The following is a 10259-nucleotide window of genomic DNA, read 5'->3' as shown; positions in this document are numbered from 1 at the left end:
TGGTACAGAAATATTCTCCAGCTCTAACCAGGCTTACTGAGAAGCCTGTTCCACTGCTTCCAGGCAGAGGTGTCGGGGAGGGGGGACCATCTCAGAGCTGAAGAGTTGGCTTGGAAGGTGGGAAATGGAGATCTGAATGTGTAGTCAGTGAGAAGAGAGAGTCTTTCTTTCATTCATGAGTTCTCTCCTCCCCACATCCCACCAAATTTCTTCCAAGAAGGGTTTCACAAGAGGAGCCACAACTTAAACTTACCTAGTTTAAGATGGAAAGCCCTTCTCTGTTCTGATTATTGAACTTCACCTCTGAAAGTTTGGGGTGAATTGTCTTAAAAGCTCACCTCTCCTTTGAGGTGAAATTCTCATTCAGATGTTCTCATCCAAGTCAGGCTAGTCTTATATGACCCTCCCAGTTTAAAATGTGTCACAGGTTTGAATATGATGAGAATAACTCCATTAAGCCTGGCTACCTACTTCTCTGCATTTCGATACAGCTTTTGTTCTGGGATCAGATCAGTACCTGTAAATAACCGATTTGTATATGTCTAAGCCCAAAGGGCAGCCCCTACACTCTATTTTTATCATGTTAGATCTTCAGATGAAGGGGGGGGTTATTATTATTAGTAGTAGTAGTAGTATAATTAATCAGCTTCATGATTTCAAAATATTTTATGGCTTCTGTTGATGTCTCTGTGTGACTGTCAATGTCTGTAGCCTTGTAGTGTAACTATGGTGCAAGCTTGTTTGATGACAAAGGACTTGTGACAGGGGAAGGGAGGGAATTTCATATATAGACATAGGCTGGATCAGGTCCATTCATTCCAATTGGCCTGGGCATCAACAGACTAATTGGCTGAAGGTTCTGATCAGCCAAGAAAAAGCAGTTAACTGTCAGTTGGGAGAAGTAAGGAGGGAGGTGTGAGGGAAAAACCAAAGAAAGCTGTGAAAGTGGACAGCTGAGGTTTAAATATTAAGCTACTTATCCCCAGTGTGTTAACCATATTTTGTGTTGAAGATCAGAACAGGTGAGCTGGTGTCTATTTCAAGGTAGGAAGCTGCCCAGTTCTTACAAATCAGCTCACATTTGAACATGAACCTGCCAAAATTTGCTTGCTCTAAAAAGTTATCTAAACCAAAAGAGAGCCATCATTTGAAATTTATACTTCTCCAGATTTTGCAGTGGAATCTTCTAGCCAAGTCATGTATACAAAAATACAAATACGGATGTAAAGTTTCCATCAAAATGCATGGAAATGTTGGCGCACGATTTCTGTTCTCATCCTGAAGCAAAGTACTTAACCCGAGGTACTATTTCTGGATTAGCAGAGTCTGTAAACTAAAGCGTTTGTAACCTGAAGCATCTCTAACCTGAGGTACCACTGTTCTAATAAAAGTGAGCTATAAGTATAAAAGTGGGATACAATGTATTCCTTCAGGGGAAACTCCTTTGCATATATAATAGGAAAAAAATTCAACTAAAATGCTGAAGAATTGTCAAGCCTCCCCCCCCCTTTTTTTAAATTGCATAGCATATATTTCAAATATATAGCATGAAATTCTCATTGCAGTGTTGTGCCAAAGAACTACCAGCATATTCTGGCCTTGGCATTTGCTGTCAAGGAGATCAATGAGAACCCCAAGATCTTACCAAATATCACCTTAGGATTCCACATCTATGACAGTTACTTCAATGAAAGGATGACCTATCGGGCTGCTCTGAATCTTCCCTCCACACTAATACCCAACTACAAGTGCGACACCCAGAAACACCTGGTGGCAGTTATTGGGGGACTGGACTTTGATACCTCCCTCCAAATGGCAAACATCTTGGGCATCTACAAGATTCCCCAGGTAAGATACTGCCTTGGACTCTTCACACTCAATCACCATGATCTTTTCTATCCAAAAAAGTTTTGTAGAATTGTGACTAAAAAGGAGGGTGGTCCTGCTCTTCACAAAATGTGTTTCCTGTGGGCTTTGCAATTAAAGATGTCTGCTCTAGGTGGGCAGTCCTATTTCTCCTTCTTAAGTACACTTGCCTTTTCTCTCTGCTCTAGGTCCGAGCACTGCCTCCCCTGACTCCTCTAACTAGTCTGGTGTCCCAAGTGCAGTGGATGATGTGGTCCTATTGGTATATTGAAGGAGGATTCAATGGCAGGCAGCAAAATGTATTAGGTGTGACCTGGCCTCACCCAATAAACCAAGAAGTGTGGCCCTCTAGATATATGAGGTTCAGACAAATTAGAGCTTTCAAAGGTCAATACTAGGATTTTCAATAGGTGACTTTCTCTTTATGTTTGGAAATGGTTCTGTACAGAGCTTCTACTGAGGCATGCAGAGAATGGTCTGGATTGACTTTGCACTTTGGCTCATGTGTTGGCAGAAACGTGCCCTCTTTTCACTGGAGGTGAAGGAGTCATGACCTACACAAGATTGCCAACAGCAGCTTTCTACTCTATTGCCCTCATGCATTAACTAGGGCGGGGGACAGCAGCAGTGCAGGAAAGCAAGGAGGATGAACTGGAGACAAGATGAGGAGAAAGGAAAGCAAAGCAGGGCAGCACTCCATGGTGGCCAAATCGGCGACCCTCCCAACTTTCTGGAGTCTCCTTCCTGAGGCAACTGGCTCATCATGTCTCCATGGCAGGCAGGCGTTGAATACACATACAGGTCTTCTTCTGCATTTATGAATTATGCCTCTTTATTCCCTTTAGCTCACTTATGGTTCCTTTGCTCCAGAAGATCCTGGTCATAGCCAATCTACTTCCTGCTATAGGATGGTGCCCAATGAAGCCCATCAGTACACTGGGATTGTTGAGTTACTTCTGCATTTTGGTTGGACGTGGGTTGGACTGCTCGCTGTGGATGATGACAGTGGAGAGAGATTTATTCAGACCCTGAAACCTCTGCTCTCCCAGAAAGGCATTTGCTTGGCCTTCTCAGAGACAACCCTGAAAACCACATATTTGGCAGACTTTTATCATGTGCAGTCTGACTTCATCCAAATCTATCATGTTATTATGGAAAGTGAAGCCAAGGTTGTTGTTTTCTATGGAGGAACAACGCCCATGATTCGCTTGCGAACAATGCTAGCGCTAGGTGAAATGGAAAATATTAACAAAACATCTGTGGACAAGGTGTGGATACTGACAGCACAGGTGGATTTCACAGCATTGACCTACCAAATGAGTTGGGACATGCATGTCTTCCACGGTTCCCTCTCCTTTGCAGTTCATTCAAATGTGGTACAAGGATTCAAAGCCTTTCTTCAGGGACAAAATCCTTTTGAGGAAAATGGAAATGGCTTTGTCAAGCAGTTCTGGGCACAGGTATTTCTCTGTTTATTTCCAAACTCCAATACAGAGGAGCAGGCCAGTGGAACCTGCACTGGAGAGGAGAAACTGGAAGATCTCCCTTCATCTGGCTTTGAGATGAGCATAACAAGCCACAGCTATAGCATCTATAATGCTGTTTATGCCACAGCACATGCTCTACATGCCATGTTCTTGCCTGGGGCCAAATACAGGGCAGCGGTGGAAGGAGGGATGCAGGAGCTTCAGAAACTGCAGCCTTGGCAGGTAATGCCTATTATAACATACAAGTTATTTGACATGGGCAGTGAAGTGATCTCTTTCAGCTTTTGCCTTCCAGAAGAAGGTACAGGGTTATAAAGACTAGGACTAGCTGCCAGAGAAACAGTTTCTATTCAATTGTGATTTTGGTTTTAAACACAGTGTAAGGTAGTCTCTATGGGAGTCTATTGTATTTAATTATGGGGTATCAGAGTTTTTAGAGGGTTAACCAGGTTGGGATAGCTGGGATAGCATGCTTGCTGGTTTCTGAATGTCTGATGTAGATTTTCAATTTCGTTGTTCTGTATGGGACAATGATAATAAAGATTATCATATCGTATATAAATGTAGAAGACTAAACTGAAAATTTAAACTGAAGAACTAACTGTAGGCTATGATCCTCCGCTTAATGTACGCAGATAAGCTGCTCCTCCAGTTGTTAAGCAGTAGCTGCGAATCCTGCACTGTGCTGCTTCTTTGTTAATAGGTACCTATGTTTATAGAGAAACTGTAAGTGAAGGAGAATCTGATCTCGCTCTGTCCTGCTCCATTACAAGCAGTTTCTGAGAATCTGATCTTGCTCTGTCCTGCTCCATTACAAGCAGTTTCTCTTCACACAAATTAAGGGGAGGATCCAAGCCTACAATGAGAGAAGGTGAGAGCAGTTCAGAGAATTCACATGTAGGCTGAGTTTCCCCAAAACCAAAAGGCTTTGTTGCCCATCTCCTCCCAAAGTGAAGGGAAGTGACATAGACGAAGCCTGATAGGACAGCTTTGTTGTTGTTTAGTCGTTCAGTCGTGTCCGACTCTTCGTGACCCCATGGACCAGAGCACGCCAGGCACTCCTGTCTTCCACTGCCTCCCGCAGTTTGGTCAGACTCATGGACAGCTTACTCCATGGCATTAGCCCCCTTCAAGCGTTGATTAGATGTCTTCATGATGGTTATTTGAGGCTGGTTACCCTACGATTCTCTTCCGTGGGGTGTGACATATCCAGGCAGTGGGAACTGAAAGCCATGGATTTTTTCCTCATTTCTTCGTGGTCAGGAATGCATTAGGATTTTCCCTATAGGAGAGAAAGGAAATCATTGGCTCTCTCTGTGAATGCTCACCTTACGAACCAATTCCAATGAGTGGATTCTGTTTGCATAGGAGTCCCTGCCAGTACTGAACGTTGGAGACATCCTGAGTGTCAGTAAGGAGAGACATATGCATTTCTTCACAGTTCCTATTTTTCTTCCAATTCAGCTCCATCCCTTTCTTAGGAGTGTCTCCTTTAACAACTCTGCTGGAGAAACGGTATCTTTCAGTGAGAGCAGGGAAGTAGAAGCTGGCTTTGATATTACCAACCTGGTCACATTTCCAAATAACTCCTTCATGAGAGTCAAGGTTGGAAGACTGGGTGGGGAGGCTGTCCCAGGCCAGCTGATTTCCATTGATGACAACAGAATGGTGTGGCACCAGAGCTTTCACCAGGTGAGGCATAATTCCTACATCCATGAGAGATGGGAAAAGAGAATATCTATAACATTGCATTCCAACTGATCGCACTCAATTTGAGATATTTGTTCCCCAGATGGACAGGTTGAGCACACTTTTTTAAAAAGCATGAATAGAAAAATGAGTAGTTTGGCTCTGAGTTTGGAATAAGTATTTTAGTGTCTTCCTATTTCTAGTTGGGGGTGGGGGAAAATAATACTAATTTCTGTGTGCTAAAATGTTTATGTGTTTATTTAAATGGGCAGGTTTCACCCATTTCGTTATGTAACTCAGATTGCCCTCCTGGCTCCAGGAAGGAAAAGAAGGAGGGGGAGCCATTCTGCTGCTATAATTGTGCTCCATGTCCTCAAGGCAAGATTTCATGCCAGAAAGGTAGGGGACACAATATATACATGGTACTTTTCAAATGTATAAAGGAAACATCGGTGATATATCTATTTTAACCTCAAGAGTTTCACGCTGGTAACATTTGTAGTAGCTATCCAGAACATCTGAAATCTGAATATATTATTTTCTCTCCAGATATGGATGACTGTGTTGCATGCTCTGAAAACCACTATCCACACAGAGACCAATCGCATTGCATTCCAAAGACCATCAGCTTCCTGTCTTTTAAGGAGCCTCTGGGGATGAGCTTAGCAATGTTTGCTCTTTCCCTCTCTCTCCTCACAGTGGTGGTCCTAGTCATCTTCATTAAACATCAGGACACACCCATTGTCAGAGCAAACAATCGGGACCTCACCTACACTCTCCTCACTTCCCTCCTGCTCTGCTTCCTCTGCCCATTGATCTTCCTCAGCCCTCCAGAAAGAGTGAGCTGCCTGCTCCGACAAATGGCTTTTGGCCTTGTTTTCACAGTGACCGTTTCTTGTGTTCTGGCCAAAACGATCACGGTGGTTCTGGCCTTTGTGGCCACCAAACCAGGATCCCGAATGAGAAAATGGGTGGGGAAAAGACTGGCAAACGCCATTGTGATTTCTTGTTCTCTTATTCAAGCTGGCATTTGCACTGTGTGGTTAGGAACCTCTCCCCCATTTCCTGATTCTGACATGCAGTCTGCGATGAGGGAAATCATTCTAGGCTGCAACGAAGGGTCAGTTGCCCTGTTTTACTGTGTCCTGGGCTACATGGGCTTTTTGGCCATTCTCAGCTTTGTTGTTGCCTTTTTTGCCAGGAAACTGCCTGACAGCTTTAATGAGGCCAAATTCATCACCTTCAGCATGTTGTTGTTTTGTAGTGTTTGGATCTCATTTCTTCCGGTCTACCTGGGCACCAAGGGGAAATACATGGTGGCTGTGGAGATCTTCTCCATCTTGGCCTCCAGTGCTGGGATACTGGGCTCCATCTTTGCCCCCAAATGTTACATCATTGTGTTGAGACCTGATCTGAACAGCAAGGAGCAATTAATAAAAAGGAAATAGTAAATTATCCTATCATCTCTGTTTATTTGTTCTATCAGAATATGGGCAAATTAATCTCTCTTTTTCTACATCGTATAACCATGCTCTTAAGACCATTTTATTACATGACCCACTATGAATACTGAGTACATCTGGGCAATTGTAAAGTTAATTCTCTCTTACCTCTTGATATCTCAAATACGTTAATTAACCATTCCTTTTGTATTTTCTCATCGTTTTTTTCTTTATTACATCTATATACCCAGTGGCGTAGCGTGGGGGGTGCAGGGGGGGCCGGCCGCACCGGGCGCAACATCTGGGGTTAGGGCAAATCCACGGGTTAGGGGGCGCAAATCCACGGGTTAGGGGGCGCAAAATACTTGCCTTGCCCCGGGTGCTGACAACCCACGCTACGCCACTGTATATACCACCCCTTCAAATAGTTCTTTGTTTCACATATTCACATTTTTTTGGGCAGTCTATATATTTCCATATCTGAGGTGTTGTTCTATTAGGAGCACAAATAACGGCTTCTGCTTATAATAATAATATTATAATAATTTATTATTTATACCCCACTCATCTGGCTGTTTTCCCCCAGCCATTCTGGGCAGCTGCCAGCACAATATTAAAATACAATGATTCATCAAATATTAAAAGCTTTTCTAAACAGAGCTGCCTTCAGATGTCTACTAAAAGTCTGATAGTTGTTTATATCTTTGATATCTGATGGGAGGGCATTCTACAGGGCGGGCGCCACTACCAAGAAGGCCCTCTGCCTGCTTCCCTGTAACCTCACTTTTCGCAGTGGGGGAACCACCAGAAGGCCCTTGGCGCTGGACCTCAGTGTCTAGGCTGAACAATGGGGATGGAGACTCTCCTTCATGTATACTAGGCCGAGGCCATTTAGGGCTTTAAAGGTCAGCACCAACACTTTGAATTGTGCCCAGAAAATTATTGGGAGCCAATGTAGGTCTTTCAGGATGAGATGTGGTCTCGGTGGCCTCTCCCAGTCACCAGTCTAACTGCCGCATTCTGAATTAGTTGTAGTTTCTGGGTCACTTTCAAAGTTAGTCCTACACAGAGCCCCTCCTGCTTGCAGTAGTCCAAGCAGGAGATAACCAAAGCATGCACCACTCTGGCAAGACAGTCCAAGGACAGGTAGGGTCTCAGCCTGCGTACGAGATGGAGCTGGTAGACAGCTGCCCAGGACACAGAATTGACTTGCGCCTCCATAGACAGCTGTGAGTCCAAAATGACTCCCAGGTTGCACACCTGGTCCTTCAGGGGCACAGTTACCTCATTCTGGACCAGGGAGTCCTCCACACCAGCCCACCCCCTTTCCCCCAGAAACAGTACTTCTGTATGGTCAGGATTCAACCTCAATCTGTTAGCTGCAATCCATCCTCCAACCGCCTCCAGACACTCACACAGAACTTGCAAAGAATGTGTGGTTTCGGAACACCTTCTCAGGGTTAATTTCCCAATGCTGCAGGACATGTAAAGGAGGCGAGAGAGATGCTAGCATATCAGGAAGGAGTGGGGTTTACTAGTTATAGTCTGGCCATGGGGGCCCAGCCTATGGTCCTCCATGGGCAAACAAGTAAAAGAGATGGGTTATACCTGTCAGAGTTAGGTAAGTTGAGGGTTATGCTGTCTGGAAAGATGAGCTGTGCCCTTTCGGAAAACCAACCCTGACAGCAGCCCTACATACCACATTCAGATGAAATCCTACAATAAGAAGTGAAAGCAGCAAATAGAAGTCTACCCAAGAAGCATAATATTTAAGATCTTATCTGGTTGCTACAAGCTCAGAAACCATGGCTCTAAGAAGCCTCTCTTGGACTCCTATACCAATAATTTGGAGCTTTCACCACTGTAACTAAGCCAAGTGCTACTGCCTCTGTTTTCTGACTGATGTATGGAGAAACACATGAACCTGACCTTTGAAGAGTTTGTAAGTAAGCCAGTTTTCACTGACCAGATGTGTGGTCCTTTTCAATGGTAAGAGGAGAGGGAAGTTTTGGAACTCATGGGGGTATATGTTTAAGGCCTAACAACCTATATTTCCACGCTTTACTTTGCTGAATATTTTGTGATTGAAAATATCTGCTGGGGATCTCTCAACAAAGAGCACTTGCCCCAAACCTGGATCTTGGCATCCAGGGAATTCTCCTTTTTTATACTTAATTTTCCTTGCAACCTACACAAATCATCTGCCATAACTCAATCTCTTTCACAATTTTTCAGTCTTAGTAGAATTGCCAGTAAATTAATGAACAGATGTTCAGGGGGGGAATTTTGGAGGTCAGAGTGACCATTTCCACTGTTCAGATGTAGCTTTTCAGCACTGATAGCAGACTGGACCACTGTTCTTTTCTTCATCCTTGTAGTTATTTTTGCATGCTCTTTTGTTGTCCCATAAACAGACAGAAACCACTTTTGATGAAATAACACAAGCATGTGCTGGTGTTTTTTCTGGTCATTTTGTTGTTCTTGATGTAGAGAGACCTAGTTATCATCACAGCTGTAATTATCAATCTCGCCATGACTAAGTCTCTCTTGAATAATGTCTCCATAGATTTCCAGACAATACCAGCCAGAGTCTAAACATGGGCATAAAACCCCTTCCTGCTATTCTAAGCAAGGGAGAAGTCAGAGGCAGAGGAAGGATTTCTGCTTTTCTCTTTTTTGAGATGTAAAATAGGATTTTAATCTGTGAATTGGTAGGGAAGTGCTGTTCCTGTCAAGGCAGAATATTGTACTGAGCGTGGTTATTGAGGCTAAGGTTCATTTTCCAGCTGGAAATAAGGGTGTCAGATGAGAAAGAATATTTGCCTCAGTATGTTGCTGTTTGTTGTGCCCATTCTTTTTCATCTGCCACATATGGTGTGCAAACATACACGTTGCACCATCCATGATCTGTCCAGAATTCCACATGAATACTACCAACCTGGTGATCTTATTATTGGCGGACTTGCTTCCCACCTCCTTACTGCTTCTGACAAAGAAGACTTCAAGGAAAGGCTAACAACCAGTCAACTTCTTAATACCTTGTAAAGACTTCATATGACACGTAATCAGATGTCACAAAACATCCCCCACCTCTGACCAGGCTTACTCAGAAACAAGTTCCACTGATTTTAGAGGGATTTCCTTCCAAGCAGAGGTGTCGCGGGGGGGGGGGGGGACCATTTCAGAGCTGAAGAGTTGGCTTGGAAGGAGGGAAATAGAGATCTGAATGTGTAGTCAGTGAGATGACAAAGTCTTTCTTTCATTCATGTGTTCTCTCCTCCCCACATCCCACCAAATTTCTTCCAAGAAGGGTTTCACAAGAGGAGCCACAACTTAAACTTACCTAGTTTAAGATGGAAAGCCCTTCTCTGTTCTGAATATTGAACTTATGCTCTGAAAGTTTGGGGTGAATTGTCTTAAAAGCTCACCTCTCCTTTGATGTGAAATTCTCATCCAAGTCAGGCCATTCTTATATGACCCTCCCAGTTTAAAATGTGTCACAGGTTTGAATATGATGAGAATAACTCCATTAAGCCTGGCTACCTGCTTCTCTGCATTTCAATACACCTTTTGTTCTGGGATCAGAGCAAACCTGTAAATAAAGAATTTGTGTATATCTAAGCCCAAAGGGCAGCCCTTACACTTTATTTTTATCTTGTGAGATATATTATTATTATTAATCAGCTTTGTGGTTTCAAAATATTTTATGGCTTCTGTTGATGTCTCTTTGTGACTGTCAATGTCTATAGCCTTCTGCTGTCACTATGGTGCAGGC

The 10259-nt window shown here is 43.5% G+C and overlaps 1 protein-coding gene across 2 annotated transcripts in view; it reads left to right on the top strand.

Moving 5' to 3' along the window:
* Window positions 1–2147: 2147 nt before the first annotated feature.
* The window catches only part of LOC309327998 (vomeronasal type-2 receptor 26-like), a 26420-nt gene continuing 18308 nt past the window's right edge, over window positions 2148–10259 (top strand). The window contains exons 1-4 of one of the 2 annotated variants that reach the window (XM_081837771.1): window positions 2148–3575; window positions 4818–5045; window positions 5315–5441; window positions 5592–6517. In XM_081837771.1, coding sequence (XP_081693897.1) covers window positions 2775–3575; window positions 4818–5045; window positions 5315–5441; window positions 5592–6490 — 2055 coding nt within the window. In that variant the 5' untranslated portion in view covers window positions 2148–2774 and the 3' untranslated portion in view covers window positions 6491–6517. Of the gene's footprint in view, window positions 3576–4817; window positions 5046–5314; window positions 5442–5591; window positions 6518–10259 lie in introns of those variants that run through there. The other variant, XM_081837764.1, reaches the window with a different exon arrangement.

Source organism: Podarcis erhardii, assembly GCF_964252035.2.
Source record: "Podarcis erhardii genome assembly, chromosome: 13".
Lineage (NCBI taxonomy): Eukaryota > Metazoa > Chordata > Lepidosauria > Squamata > Lacertidae > Podarcis > Podarcis erhardii.
This window is presented reverse-complemented; position numbering and strand designations above follow the sequence as displayed.